Genomic DNA, 15,560 nt, shown 5'->3' on the forward strand with positions numbered 1-15,560 from the left:
CTGCGGACTGAGGGGTCCCAGGTTCGATTCCGGTCAAGGGCATTGTACCTTGGTTGCGGGCACAACCCCAGTGGGGAGTGTGCAGGAGGCAGCTGATCGATGTTTCTCTCTCATTGATGTTTCTAACTCTCTCTCCCTTCCTCTCTGTAAAAAATCAATAAAATATATTTTAAAAAATGACGAGGCATGGAAAGAAACAGGAAAAATACAAGTCATAATGTAGTGAAAAGTCAAACAAAACTGACGCAAAACTGACTGATATGATAGGCTGAGGAGAAAGGTCCTGAAAGCAGTTATAATTATATTCCATACGTTCAAAAACTGAGGGAAACATTGGACACATTAAGTACAGACATGATGAAGTAAAGACAGTTAACTAAAAAATAAGTAAATCCAAATTAGACTTCTAGAGTTTAAAATAAACTATCTGAATGCAAGCACACTGGATGGGATTAGCAGCAGAATAGGCATTGCAGAAGCAAAGATGAGTGAACTTGCAGACAAAAGAGTAAGACTGATCATCGCTAAAACAAGGAGAGGAAAAGTACTTTTAAATAATCAAAAGCAAGAAAGAGCATGATGGAAACGTGGGACAACTGGCTGAGGGCTGACGTCTGTGTGATTGGAGTTCCCAAAGGGAGGGCGGGAGGGAGGGGCAGAAAGACTATTAGACACCTCTACCTACTGGAAGGTCACAAAAGTTATTGTCTACGTTTTTCCTAAAAGCCTTTTTGTTTTGACATTTAGATCTACAGTTTATCTGGAATTGAGTTTTGGGTCAAGGTTCTTGTTTTTTTCTCCCTATGTTTGTATGTAGTCAGCACAACACTTTTGAGAAGTTCACTCTTTGTCATGAATCAGGGGCATCGAATATTCTGGAGCGTTGCCCTGTCGGGCTGCGTTGTGTGCTTCACCCATGTTGCCACCATAGCGCCCTGCCTGATGCCCGAGGGCACTACATCTGAGAGGCAGTGGGCAGCTTTCCCGGGGCCAGCTGGTGGGGGGATCTGGGTGCCTTCTCATGGGCTGGCAAGGGCTGGGTCCCGGCTGGGGCTCGGGGGTAGGGCCCGGGAACCTGAGAAACTGGCTCAGGACTGGGCGTTCCTCCTTCTCGCCAGCGCTCTGTGCTGTGAGGGACCAGCTGGGCTGTTATGGCTCCAAAACCCCAAGGTGTAAAAACATGTTTTCTGGGTGTATGTGCTTAAACAGCAGTGCTCTCTTGCAGGGTGGCACCTTCCCTTGTGGTGCTGAAGCGGGCATCCCGATGATCCGCTGACTGTCTGCCAGGGTCACAGGGAGAGGCTGCGATGTCCCAGGCTCAGGACTGCGAATGTGAGAGCCATCATGCTGGCCTGCCGGAGCCTCGGGCCTCGGGGCCGAGCACCAGGTGAGGGAAGCCACCGCAGAGCTGGGCCATCAGAGGACTGGCTCAGTGGGGGCGTCGAGGCTGATCTGCACTTGCTTCTGACTTTGCCCTCTTCCGTGGAAGCCTAGCCCAAGGCATCGCCCAACTTTGTGCCCTGGATGCAAGACAGAGGGAGAGGTTTTTCTCACACAAGTGGACACGGCTGCCTGGGCTGACACTCCGCAGGCCCTGATGCTGGGCCCAATCCCGGTGCCCTTTCTGGGCATCGATCCACCCCAAGGCAGGTAGCTGTAGCTCATCATTTTTCCTTTTTCATCCATTTTTATTTTTCTAATTTTTTAACTTTGTCTGGAAATAATTGCACACTTAAAGAAAAGTTGCAAGAACAGGAATGTGTCTCTGACCAGATTCACCCTTTGTGACCGTTGTGTCCTCTTCCACCCTTCACACACGTTGTCCAGGGCGGGCCACAGATGTCCTGGCCAGGGTTGGCGCACATCGCCCAGGGAGGTGTCACCAAGAGTAACCTGACCCTTTAGAGAAGACCTAAATGAGTGGATACATTGTGGTTGGGCGTAAGACTAAGTCGTCACAAACGCTTCTGTTTTCTCCTGGAATAGATCCCGTGAAGGTGCCAACAGAGTGTGTGAGAGTTGACAGGTGATTCCACAATTCATAGGGAACACAGGGTCGAGAATAGCCAGCACGTGGCTGAAGAAGCAGGAAGTGAGGTCTGGGAAATCCTGCACCCAGTACACAGCCAGTGCTCTTCAGACACTGGTGCTGGTCAGGGGAGGCTGAGCCAGTGAGCCATCAGGAGCTCAGACACAGTGCCCTGCCACACCCGTCATGGGGACCCCTGGCCGTCCATGTGGGGAGAATGAGGTTTTGCATCATAAACAAAAGTCAGGTAGATTAAGAATTTCATGAAATTCATGAAAGGCACATCTGTAAAACTTTGCAAGTCACCTTAGAATATTTTTGACCTAGAAATAGGGAGATTTCTTAAACACAATAGACAGAGGAGAAATTATGAAGAAAAAGATTTATAAATTCAACTATGTTACAAGCTTTTCATAAAGAGAGTGAAAAGACAGCCGAAACCGGTTTGGCTCAGTAGATAGAGCGTCGGCCTGTGGACTGAAAGATCCCAGGTTCGATTCCGGTCAGGGGCACATGCCCAAGTTGCAGGCACATTCCCCAGGAGGGGTGTGCAGGAGGCAGCTGATCGATGTTTCTCTCTCATCGATGTTTCTAACTATCACTCTTCCTTCCTCTCTGTACAAAATCAATAAAATATATTAAAAAAAACAAACAAAACCTCAAGCTTTTAAAAAAAATATATTTTTATTGATTTTAGAGAGGAAATGAGATGGGGAGAGAGATAGAAACATGGGCTGCCTCCTGCACACCCCCCACTGGGGATCAAGCCTGCAACCCGGGCATGTGCCCTGACCGGGAATCAAACCCTGGTTCATAGGTCGATCCTCAATCCTCAGCAACGCTGCCCGGGCTCAAAAGATTTATTTTATTTTTTTAAATAAAACTCCTGTTGCCCTAGCTGGTTTGGCTCAGTGGATAGAGCGTCGGACTGAGGACTAAAGGGTCCCAGGTTTGATTCCGATCAGGAGCACATGCCCAGGTTGCGGGCTCGATCCCCAATAGGGGGAGTGCAGGAGGCAGCCGATCAATGATTCTCTCTCATCATTGATGTTTCTCTCTCTTTTCCCTCTCCCTTCCTCTCTGAAATGAAAATAAATAAACAAACAAACAAATAAATGCAAATCAGTAAGAAAAAAATTTAATGTGCAAAAGTTACATGTGTTTTTAGTAAAGGACAAATATAAAAGACTCATGAAGTATGAGAAAGATGCTTGACTTCATTAATAATCAGGAAAAATTAAAACCACATACATGGGTATTCATTATACTAATCTATGTTGGTGTATGTTTAAAAATTTATGTTATAAAATTTTTGAAAAAAACGTATCCATCAAGGGGTGGGAGGTGTAAAGTTGTAGCAAATTCTACTAAAGGTAACCCTTCCCACAAGTTTCTACACAACTACATACGTAGAGGCATCTGCATGGCTTTTTATAAAAAGAGCTTACGGAACTTTGTGTGGTTACTGTGACAGTCCTTCCCTGCCGTTAGGTCTGGATTCACATTAGAACACATCTTTACAAGGAGGTAGTAAAGACCCTGCTGCCCCAAGGACAGACATTGACCTCACCCCAAAAACTTTAAAGATCAACATGGAAAGTCTCATTTACTGTATGCTGCAGTAGAAAAATACACTATTTTTTAGAGGATAATGTGTTCTAACTTTGTCCACTTACAAAAGTTAGCAATCTGTAACATTGTCGAAAACCCAGAGAAAAGCAAAGTGGAGAAGTGTTGGGAGCATCTGAGCTCCTGCTCCCTGTGTGTCATCAGGTTGCTCAATGCACTCTGATGACAATTCTCAGAAACAAGGAAGAAAGGTGGTCTGACACGTGGCAGCTGCCAGTGCTCCACGCAGTCTGTTACAAGATGCTCAGGACGGAGCCTGGCCTCCGGGCATGGAAGGGAGAGGGGAGTGGGCACAGTGCGTGGCCAGCAGCTGGTGATGGTGTCGCAGGCAGAGTCCCCGGTGCTAACGTAGTGGGCCCAGTGATGGCGAGAGGCAGCAGCTTGCACACAGCAGCTCCCACGGCACTCCAGCCGAGAGGGCTGCAATGTGAAGGTGGGGAGCTGGCCCCTGGGCTGTGGACCTGCCAGACCTTGACCCTCCGGTGCTCTGGGGCGCTAACGGGGGAAGCTGGAGGAAGGCCATCTTTCCAACTTTCTTATAACCTGAAATGGTTTCTGTAATGGCCTGCTTGTGTGTCCCCCACGCTGAACGTGAAGAGGAGACACTGGTGAGCTTCCAGAAGGTCTTGTGGGTAAGGGCGCTGTCTTGCATTTGAAGCTGCGTTGTGAGAAGTGCCCCCTGCAGACGCGCCCAGTGGGTGGGTGCTCCATGATGCTGGGGCTGGGGCAGGGCCACCTGCCCACACACTCACGCTGGCTCTTTCCCAGGCTGGAGTGGGTGGAGATCATCGAGCCGCGCACACGCGAGCGCATGTACGCCAACCTGGTCACCGGTGAGTGCGTGTGGGACCCGCCCGCGGGCGTCCGCATCAAGCGCACCAGCGAGAACCAGTGGTGGGAGCTCTTCGACCCCAACACATCGCGCTTCTACTACTACAGCGCCACCACGCAGCGCACCGTGTGGCACCGGCCGCAGGGCTGCGACATCATCCCCCTGGCCAAGCTGCAGACCCTGAAGCAGAACACGGAGTCCCCTCGCGCCTCCGCGGACAACAGCCCTGGGCGTGGCAGCAGCATCAGCCGCGATGGCAGCACCAGCTCCTCCCTGGACCCCGAGCCAGACCCTGGGGAGAAGGCACAGGAGCTACTGGGGAGGAGCAGGCAGATGGCATTTGGGGCTGCAAAGGAGGAAAGTGGCAGGTGGGCGCTGTGGGGCAGGTGGGGGGCTGGCTGGGTTTCACCAGGGACAGTGGAAACCTGGAGACCTGACTTGCACAGTGGGGTCCATCTTGCTCCTCTGAGGAGGATGGCCATGCCTGGAAGGGAAGGGGCAGTGGCACAGGCAGATTCTGTGTGTTTGGCACCTGCACTGCTGGTGTGGTGCTCCTGCATGTGGGGGAAGGTGGGCCGCACAGGGGTCAGCTCAGATGGAAGAAATACTCATTTGCCCTGATGAAGGGGACAGCTTTGTGGGCAGGAGCCAGGACACTGGGGTCACACCTGAGAAACATAAATGTGACACACACACTCTTAAAGGGAAAGTGCGCTGTTTTAAATGCACCTGTTTCTACATGTTCATGCCCTTTGTTTCATTTCGCTGCATTTCAGCTCTTCCCCACCAGGAGTGTTTCCTGAGAAGGACTATGAGGTTTACCGGGATTACAGTGCAGACGGCCAGCTTCTTCACTACAGGTAGAGCCCGCCGTCTCAGGCTTGGCCCTGTCTCCTGGCGGAGGGTGGTTTTCTTGGCAGCTCTCAGGTGAGCTGTAAAAGAGTCTGGCTCAGCAGGAAGCAACTAGTGGCTGTGCGTGGTGGGGCCGCCGGCACAGGGCAGGGGCCTCCAGAGCGGCCCCAGGCTCCTGTGGAAGCTTTTGGTTCTAGAAGAACCTTGTCTCTGCCCATCTTGGGGAATCATGGGGCCTCTGGCCAAGCAACAAAGCACCTCAGCATGTGGTCTTCCTGGGAGCTCCCGGCCACGCACCAAACACTTCCCAGGTGAAGGGGGCACCTTGGCTTTAGTCGTAGGGAAGGAGGCTTGGGCCTCTCTTGGCCCTGGGTTTGACCTTGCAGGGTATTGGAAGGTTCTGGAAATGACGCTTGGGACCCTGGGGTGCAGCAGCCATTATGCTGGGTGGGGCCATTCCTTGGCCAGCTCTTATGTCCAGGCTGCAGCAGGAGTCTCCTGCCCTGGCTGTGGGGGTCCAGGTGGGTGGCCTGGGTGACCCAGCACAGACCAGGAGTAACCCCAGTGCTGGGGAGGAATTTGAAGACCTGAGGGGCCTTTGCTCCGGCAGTTTCAATGATTGAGCTTAGAAGTGGTACCTGGGTTTGTACTTCAACGCCCCAGGAGGGGATCTGCGCCGACCCTGGGTCCAGCCATGTGGCTGTGTGACCATGGGCATGTTTCCAGCCTCCTTGTGCCTCTGTCCTCATTGGTGACGCGGGTGCGGGGAGTTGGCTGGGTGGGCCTCTTTGCTGTGGCCATGCTGGGAAAGCTTCCCAAGGTACAGGGTAGCCAACCTTAAAAGGAATACAGGGCCGAGACTGAAGAAAGAGGCGGACAACTCCAGAACTAAAAGTTATTATTAAGGGAGCTGACAGACAGCAGCTGAGGCCTGGGTCTCTGCACCCAAAGGGTATGTGGGTGTGATACATGTGGCCTCCCGGGACACATGGCTGTAGACCACACATTAGGACATAAAACAAGTCTCTGCAAGTTCAAGAAGATGGAAATCATATCAAGCATCTTCTCAGATCACAGTGGAATGAAATTTGAAATCAACTACAGTAAAAATACCCCAAAACATTCAAACACATGGAGGCTAACTAGCCTGTTATTAAACAATGAATGGGTCACCATTGAGATCAGGAAAGAAATAATACCTCCTGGAAACATGAAAATGAACACACAACAACCCAAAATCTCTGGGACACAACAAACGCAGTCCTGAGAGGCCTGCCTCAAAAAGCAAGAAAAAATAATACTGAACTATTCAATCCTACAACTTAAAGAATTGGAAAGAGAATAACAAGAAAAGTCCAGAGTAAGTAGAAGGAAGGAAATAATAAAGATTAGAGCAGAAATAAATGACATAGAGACTAAAAACCAATACAAAAAAACAATGAAAACAAGAGTTGCTTCTTTGAAAAGATAAACAAGATTGATGAACCATTAGCCATGCTCATCAAGAAACAAAGAGGAAACCCAAGTAAGTAAAATCAGAAACTAAAGCAGTGATGTAACAGCTGACACCACAGAAACACGAAGGTTTGTGAGAAAACGCTGAGCAGCTGACCACAGGCCTCTGGAAGGGCTGCCCCACTGTTCAGACAGTGCAGAGTGTGGTGCTTGAGCCAGGGTCCTTGCAAGGAGTGTCAGAAGGCGGTCCAATTGGGGGCCTGGGGGGAGCTCCCTGCAGGAGAGCCCCCTGGAGGGGAAGCCTGCAGGGCTGAGTCAGGAGGTGTGTGTAGGAGCTCCCAGGACAAGAGGTTGTACAGGTCATTTACAGGGAGCCCCTCCCATAAGGATCAGGCCCCCACAGGGAGGGGGAATGAGGAGGAGGAAGAGAAATGACCAGGGAGGGGGGTGATGGTCCAGGCTGGCAGCAGGGCCAGACTTCTGCCTTCACCAGCATCCTGTGCACCCCAGTGCCGCCTCCAGGTAACCTGTGCCTGTCCCTCCCCCAGGACCTCCTCCCTCCGGTGGAACTCGGGCACCAAGGAGCGCATGCTCATCAAAGTTGCTGACCGGGAGCCCAGCTTCCTCTCCCCACAGGGCAACGGGTACCCCCTGGACAGCCAGCCTGGGGGCCGCTCCCGCAGACCCTCAGGTGGGCAGCACTCACCCAGCCTGCAGACATTTGCCCCGGACGCAGACAGCTCAGTCTTCTTCCCAGAGAGGAGGCCATCGCCCTTCCTGAAGAGGTCCGAGCTGGGGAGCTGCTCCCCACTGCTGACCCAGCCCCGCAAGCCGGCCTGCGACTCACAGCCCTCTTCCCCGCGCTATGCCTACGAGCCCCCCCTCTACGAGGAGCCCCCCATCGAGTTCCAGGCCCCCATCTATGATGAGCCCCCCATGGACGTGCAATACGAGGCCGGCGGTGCCTGCCAGGGTGGCTCCCCCCAGCGCTCTCCGGGCCGGAAGCCCGTGCCCTTCCCTCAGTCGCCCAAGCATGCCTCTGCCTCCCCCTTCCAGCAGCTGGTGCTCACCCGGCAGAAGTGCCCAGAGCGCTTCCTGAGCCTGGAGTACAGCCCTGCGGGCAAGGAGTATGTGCGACAGCTGGTGTACGTGGAGCAGGCCGGCTCGAGCCCCAGGCTGCGGGCAGGCCCGCGGCACAAGTACACACCCAACCCTGGTGGGGGGTCCCTCTCACTACAGCCCAGCCCCTGCCTGCTGCGGGACCAGCGCCTGGGGGTCACGTCCGGGGACTACAGCAGCATGGAGGGGCCTGAGGTGCGGCATGCCCCTCCTCCCTCGCCGCTCCCCCAGGCCCAGGATGATGCCATGTCCTGGTCTAGCCAGCAGGACACCATGTCCTCCACAGGCTACTCCCCAGGCACACGCAAGAGAAAGAGCAGGAACCCCTCTCTGTGCCATGCCCCCAGTGCCTCGTCCACCGATAGCCCTGGGGACCTCGACCTGCTCCCACAGTCCCTGACTGAGGAGCGGCCCAAGTGTGGGCCCAGCCTGGCCCCAAAGCACATGGAGGCCAAGACGGGCGAGGCAGATGGGGCACGGGGTGGGGCCGAACCCTTCCTGGCGCAGGCGAGGCTGGCCTGGGAGGCTCAGCAGGCCCACTTCCACATGAAGCAGAGGGGAAGCTGGGACTCCCAGCAGGACGGCTCAGGCTACGAGAGCGACGGGGCCGTGCCACTCCCCATGCCCGGGCCTGTGGTGCGCGCCTTCAGCGAGGACGAGGCTTTGGCCCAGCAGGAGAGCAGCCGGCACTGGCAGAGGGGCGCCTTGGAGAGGCTCGCCTTCCCCCAGATCTTGCTCGAGAAAAGCGTCTCTGTGCAGACCAACCTGGCCTCCCCCGAACCCTACCTCCACCCCTCACAGGTATGGACAGCTGGCAGGCAGGGGTGGGGCAGGCGGTAGTCCCAAGACGTGGTAGGTCACTCACTGTTGCTGACAGCCAGGTGGACAGGTAGCAAATACCTCCCTCCAAGGACTCTCCCAGGGCCGGCCTCCCTCACCTCCGTTCCTGGTGAGGCCCAGGTGGGTGCTGGCAAGTCACCTGGGGCCAGAGGCCTTGCCCTGATTCCAGGCCATGGATGCAGGGGAGATGCACAGGCATGCCCACCCTGAGCCTGAGCCTCTTTCTCCCATCTGTGAACGGCTGTCAGGTGAGGGGCAGTGCAGGTGGGGTGTCAGGCACTCAGGTGAGTCAGAGCCCTTCCTGAACAGGCTCCCACACCAGGGAGCCCGACACCAGCCCTGGGGCCGATGAGCTCACCTGGGCCAGTAGCCCCAGGACCTCAGGCTCTGGCTCCGGCTCCGGCTGTGGCTGTGGCTGTGGCTATGGCTGAGGTTGAAGCAGAGGCCCAGTCAGATGTGTCCTCCTGGGGCAGCACCAGGCAGAGGCCAAGGTCAGGCCCTAGGAGCCTGCATGCACCTCCTATCTAGGTTGCATGCTGGGAACGTGATGCCGGCTGATGTTATGGTTCTCACCTCCTGACCTGCTTTATGAAGCCTTGGCCGAGGATCTACACTGGCATCTGCTCAGAGTTGGCCATGGTCACAAGGCCTCCCAGTGTCAGGCTCCTCCGTCTACTCCCAGCCCTGCCAGGGAACCGTGCCCAGTGGCCTTGGGTGGTCAGCATCCCCGTGGCAGGGCCACCTTAGTGGCCCTCCAGACTAGAGAGCTCGGACCACGTTCCTGTCCATAGCTCATAGCACTGGAGGACGATGGACAATAAGACAGACAGGAAGAGGCTGGCCCCCCAACCCTAGGTCTCAGGAGTGGGGAGGGGCCTTTCCGGGTCCCTGCGCAGCCTTGCATGGGGAGGATGCCTGCCTGTCTTTGTGAGGCGGGTAGAAATCGAGGCCAAAGCTGGAGGCATAGCCTGGCGCCACCATGGGACACCCTGCCTCCCCTCGGGCAGATTCACTGAAAGCCCCACCTAGAACCTTGGGACGGGTGAGAGGGCATGCCTGTCACCTGGCTGCGTTACGTAAGGCACGCCCCCTCACAGCCCCTCTCTCCCTCCCAGTCCGAGGACCTAGGCTCCTGTGCCCAGTTTGAGAGCGGCCGACAGCCCCGGAGTGTGATGCCCAGTGCCAGCTGCGTGTTCCCCACATTCACTCTGCGCAAGCCGTCCTCAGAGACCGACATCGAGAACTGGGCCTCCAAACACTTCAACAAGCACACGCAGGGCCTCTTCCGGCGGAAGGTGTCCATCGCCAACATGCTGGCCTGGAGCAGCGAGTCCATCAAGAAGCCCATGATCGTGACCAGCGACCGCCACGTGAAGAAGGAGGCGTGCGAGATCTTCAAGCTGATCCAGATGTACATGGGTGATCGGCGCGCCAAGGCGGACCCGCTGCACGTGGCCCTGGAGATTGCCACCAAGGGCTGGAGCATGCAGGGCCTGCGGGACGAGCTGTACATCCAACTCTGCCGGCAGACCACGGAGAACTTCCGCCTGGAGAGCCTGGCCCGAGGCTGGGAGCTCATGGCCATCTGCCTGGCCTTTTTCCCACCCACACCCAAGTTCCACTCCTACTTAGAGGGCTACATCTACCGGCACATGGACCCCGTCAACGACACCAAAGGTAAGGCCCAGCACTTGGCCCTTGGCACCCCAAGCTCTGCCACCAGCCAGGTAAGGGCCGAGCTGAGAGCTCCCTGGCCTGCGCTGGGCAGTACCTCAGAGCAGCAGGTATGGGGGGCGGGCACAGGCACTCCAAACAAATACCTGGTTTGTGCACTTGCATCCTCGGGAGCCCCTCCTCGGCACTGAGGCCCGGAGAATAGCCACAGGGTCCCTGGCCACAGGCCGACAGGTTGGGGGCCGGGACAAGAACTCATGGTATCCATGGCTCAGCCAGCTGGTGTCCACTCTGCTCTGAGGCCACTGTAGCCGGTGGCCCTGCTTGACGAGGCAGGAAGGCCCCAAGTCAGCCCATGTGCGTGTACAGCAGTCACTCTGAGGTGTCCTTTGGCTGGGGTGGTGACTGCCCAAGCCAGGCTCAGACTGTCTGTTCTGAGGAGAACTGGAGTCCTGGAGGAGGGTTCCTGGGAGCAGGGAGGAGCATGGTGACCGTAGCGTGTATTGGCCCAGCCCTGGATCTGGCAAGACACCAGCAGACCAGTAGGGTGCTGCAGACTGAGCTGGTCCTGAGCTGCCTCAAGAGGTCAGGGGTTGGGGCTAGCATAGGTATCCGCCTGCTGACAGCTGCCAGGGTCAGGTGCAGGGCCAGCTTCCACCCTGGGCTCCACGTGTCGGGTTCGTCTGGACCCAGGCCTGGCCTACTTAAGGGAGGGTTTGGGGCTCAGGTGCTGCCAGCCAAGCGGCTGGACTGATTCCTGGGCCAGGCAGAGTGAGCATGGGGGCAGGGCCATAAATAGCATCTGGACACACATGTGCACAGCCCCATGCCGACACGCTCTGCAGTCAGACGTGCCACAGCCTGCTCTGCAAGATGACGGCGCACCAGCCTCGGTGTGGGGGCCAGGCATATATGCTTGTGACGGGGCTGTGCACGGCACACACAGTGCTACTCCCAGGGAACGGGATCGAGCACAGGCACCATCCAGCATGTCTGCTGCTTGGGAGCCGGGAGATTTTCACACAGGCAAGCAGTTTTTGAAGCGGAATCCTGAACACAACAGACAGATTTCCCCAGACGGCTCCTGCATGTGCAGCCAAGTAGGCTGGCAGGCAGCCTGGCTCTGCTCAGTCTTCCTGGGCCTCTCCAGGAGCAGGGCGTCCCGTGGGCTCATGGTTCAGCTCCGTGTCTTCCAAAGGCCTTACAATGTCACTCCTCTGAGTTGAAGTGACATTGGAAGAGTGTCCAGTGCTCAGCATACAGCCTGCGGGTCCCCAGGGAGTGCTTGCTGAGGTGAAAGGTGAGTGAGCAGTGTACAAAGGTTGGGGCTTCCAGGACCTTCCTGCCTGCACTTCTTTGGGCACGGAAGTTTGTGCACTTGCGTCCTTGTGTTTGTGCGTGAGAGCCTGGCTGGCGTGTGAGAGGGAATCGATTGGCCTACGCAGCCATGGCTGAGTGAGTCCAGGACGGTCTTAGAATACCGTGTGGCCTGGGCCCACATAGGAAGACTGGGTACCTGTGGGCACACTGGCAGAGACGTGCGTCTGGGCTGTGGGATCTGGTCTCACTTCTGTGTCACGGGGCTGCCCTCTGACCTTGAGACCTACTCCTAGTGTCTGCCACAGGCCCAGCTCAGCAACGAGCCCAGAGGAGAGGCTTTGTGCTCCCTCCCATTGGCCCCCGTCAAGAACGTGGGTGCTGGCTGATCCATAAGGCAGGCCTCATCAGCCCAGGAGGATGCAGCCTCTGCTCAGAACAAGGGAATGGCAGCCTGTCTCAGAAGTGCTGGCGAGGGCAGAGCTGAGCCTGCTGCCATGTTGGGCACCTCATCCTGACCATCCTGCTAGCTGAGACTTGGAAGCCTTTGGTTCATCTGCTAGCATGTATATGACATCTACTATGGGGTCACCACCCTTGGGAACCAAAGCTGAACACGCTGAACCCTAGTTCACATGTTCCCCACCCCCAGCTTAGCCTCATCTCAGACATGGTCACACCTTTATGCCAGCCACCATCAGGAAACTAAAGAATGTGCTACTGAATAACCCATGGGTCAAATAACAATCAAAAGGAAAATTAGAAAGTATTTTGAACTGAAAGAAAAAGAAAGTAAGACATTTTGAATATGTAAATGTAAGATGCAACCAGTGCAGTTCTTAGAGGGAAATTTATAGCACCTACTAGTAAATGCCAGTATATTTATCATAGTAAAAAAAAATGATACCCACAGGGAAAATAAGACCTGAAGTTAAAGACTTTAGCTTCTATTTTAAGGAACTTCTAAAAAAAAAAGAAGAAGAAGTAAATTATATTGAAAGTAAACAGAAGAAAGGAAATAAGATCAAAATAGAAATCAGTGAAAGGGAAAATTCTATATAATAAAAGGCTGATATACAAGTTGACCAAACAATGGAATGACTGGTAGCTATGATGCGCATTGACTACCAGGGGGCAGACGCTCAAAGCAGGAGCTGCCCCCTCATGGTCAGTGTGCTCCCACAGGGGGAGCGCCACTCAGCCAGAAGCCAGGCTCACGGTTGGCGAGCCCAGCGGCAGTTGTGGGAGCCTCTCCTGCCTCTGTGGCAGTGCTAAGGATGTCCGACTGCTGGCAGTCGAACTGTGAGAGGGCACAGGCTAGGCTGAGGGACCCCCCTCCCCAAGTGCGCTAATTTCATGCACTGGGCCTCTAGTGTAAAAATAATACAGAAAATCAGTGAAACAAAATGCTGATTTTTTTGAGAAGATCAATAAAATTGATAAGCCTCCAGCCAGTCTGATCAGGACAAAAATAGAGAAGACATAAATTACCACCATGAAGAATGGGAGATGCTACCACTGCAGAGTCAACAGACGTTCATAATAAGAAAACATTCTGAACAACTTAATGCCAATAAACTTGACAATTTAGAGGAAATGGACAAATTCCTTGACACAAACTCCCAAAGATCACTCGGTAAGAAATAGACAACCAAAGTGCAACTTTCTGCAGGAAGGGAAATAGAGGGGGGAGGGGGGAGAATAAATAACCAAAAAAAGTCTGTCACAGAAAAATCTTTGTTTCTATGGTGTGCTTTTTTAAATATATTTTTATTAATTTCAGAGAGGAAGGGAGAGGGGGACAGAGAGAAAAGTCAATGATGATAGAAGATCATTAATCGGTTGCCTCCTGCACGTCCCACACTGGGGATCTAGCCTGCAACCTGCGCATGTACCCTGACCAGGAATCTAACCGCGACTTCTTGGTTCATAGGTCAACACTCAACCACTGAGCCACACCAGCTAGGCAGTTTCTATGGTTTTAATACTCTAGTCTATTAAAGAATTTTAATTGGCGCTTAAAAAACGTTCCACAAAAAATTCAAGGCCCAAATGGCTTCACTGGTGTATTCTACCAAACATTTTATTGTTTGTGTAGCAATTCTTTGCAAACTCACCTAGAAAATTGAAGTGGAAGTAATATTTCCCAATTCATGCTATACCGAAGTAGAAAAGGACATTACAAGCAAGAAAAGTGCAGACCGTGTCGCTGATGAACCTAGAGCAAAAAGTTTTAACAATATTTTAGCAAATGGAATCCAACAATATATAAAAAGAATATGCATCTTGAATCAAAAGTTGGTTTAGCATTCAAAAATCCATCATTGTAATTTTTCACTCAACAGCGAGAAAAAGGAAAACTACATGACCGACCATGTCAATTAATGTAGAAAAAGCGTTTGACAAAATCCAACATTGTATTTCTGACAAAAATGAAACAAACTAGGACTAGAAGGGAACCTCTGTAACCTGATGAAAGGCATCTGCCAGCGAATGGGCAGCAGGCTCCAGCAGATCCGTGCACAGCCCTGTTCACAGCAGCATGTGCACAGCGGGAGCCCCCAGCGTCCGGCAGCAGGCGAACGGGGAAACGGTGCGCCCTGTCCGTACTCTGCAATGGTTTCCAGCCACAATAGGGAAGTTCTCTTTTCTTTTTAATAATTTTTATTTTTTATTCTCTTAAGCCTTGTTGAAACAAGGACAACAAAAATTTTGGTTGCCTCCCCAAAAAAAATTAGGAGAGAGAATTTTTTTTTTTTTAATTTTTATGATGACATAGTCAGGGAAGCAAAACCTCAAATGCTCCAGAGGACAGTTTGCAGCTTCTTTTATGCACTTGAGATTAAAAAGGGGAGGAAGGAAGATTCCCTGGTGGTGGGAGAAAGCGAAGAACGTAGAACAGCCGAGTTCACAAGATTAGGTGCTCTCTGAGGGTTAATGCCCCTGGGAGAGGTGTGACTTCTGGTGTTTCAGAGGTAGAAAGTTCTAATGTGAACTACAACGTGGATGAATCTTTAAAAAGTATACTAAGCCCTACCCAGTTTGGCTCAGTGGCTAGAGCGTCGGCCTGTGGACTGAAGGGTCCTGGGTTCGATTCTGGTCAAGGGCACATGCCCAGGTTGTGGGCTCTATCCCCAGTGGGGGGCGTGCAGGAGGCAGCCGATCAATGATTCTCTTTCATCATTGATGTTTCCATCTCCCTCTCCCTTGCTGAATTCAGTAAAAAAAATATTTTTAAAAGCCTATCTAATATAGAGGGAATATGCTAATTGACTGTCATGCCCTCAAAGATGGTGGCGCCCACAGCTACAAGATGGCGGTCCCCAGTCCCCTCAGCACTGCCGGGGCAGCAGGCGCGTGGCATGGCTGGACCCACCCCCAGTAGAGTCTGGCCGCTCCGCGCACCTGCCTCCAGAGTCCCCCAGTCCCCCCAGCCGCCCAGGGCTGCCTGAGGCTCAGGTAACCAGGGCCAGCAGAGGTTTTTGCCGCCGGCAATGGCAGCAGCAGAGGTGTGATGGGGGCGTCGCCTTCCCCTGATCGCCGGGTCGCCTCCCGCCCCTGAGAGCTCCCGGACTGTGGGAGGGGGCAGGCTGGGCTGAGGGACCCCCCCTTCCAGTGCATGACTTTTCATGCACCGGGCCTCTAGTAAGTAAATAAAAGATAAACCAGTTACAGACAAGCAAGGAGAGAAGACGAGGGTCCATGTGGAGGTGGGTCAGAGTTGGAGGCATCAGCGTGGAAGGCCAATGGCCAGCACACACGTCTTCCCTCCAATGCCAGCTGAGAACACCCAGAAGCAGTGGCATCCTCAAT

At 53.7% G+C, this 15,560-nt stretch overlaps 1 protein-coding gene across 1 annotated transcript in view; it reads left to right on the forward strand.

Moving 5' to 3' along the window:
- ARHGAP39 (Rho GTPase activating protein 39) overlaps positions 1 to 15,560 on the forward strand; it is a 37,820-nt gene that overhangs the window by 14,884 nt on the left and 7,376 nt on the right. Inside the window, exons 2-6 of the mRNA XM_054708612.1 lie at positions 1,226 to 1,387; positions 4,427 to 4,858; positions 5,267 to 5,350; positions 7,346 to 8,717; positions 9,872 to 10,433. Coding sequence (XP_054564587.1) covers positions 1,308 to 1,387; positions 4,427 to 4,858; positions 5,267 to 5,350; positions 7,346 to 8,717; positions 9,872 to 10,433 — 2,530 coding nt within the window. The 5' untranslated portion in view covers positions 1,226 to 1,307. The remainder of the gene's footprint in view (positions 1 to 1,225; positions 1,388 to 4,426; positions 4,859 to 5,266; positions 5,351 to 7,345; positions 8,718 to 9,871; positions 10,434 to 15,560) is intronic.

The sequence above is a fragment of the Eptesicus fuscus genome, chromosome 19, assembly GCF_027574615.1.
Source record: "Eptesicus fuscus isolate TK198812 chromosome 19, DD_ASM_mEF_20220401, whole genome shotgun sequence".
In the NCBI taxonomy this organism is placed as follows: Eukaryota; Metazoa; Chordata; class Mammalia; order Chiroptera; family Vespertilionidae; genus Eptesicus; species Eptesicus fuscus.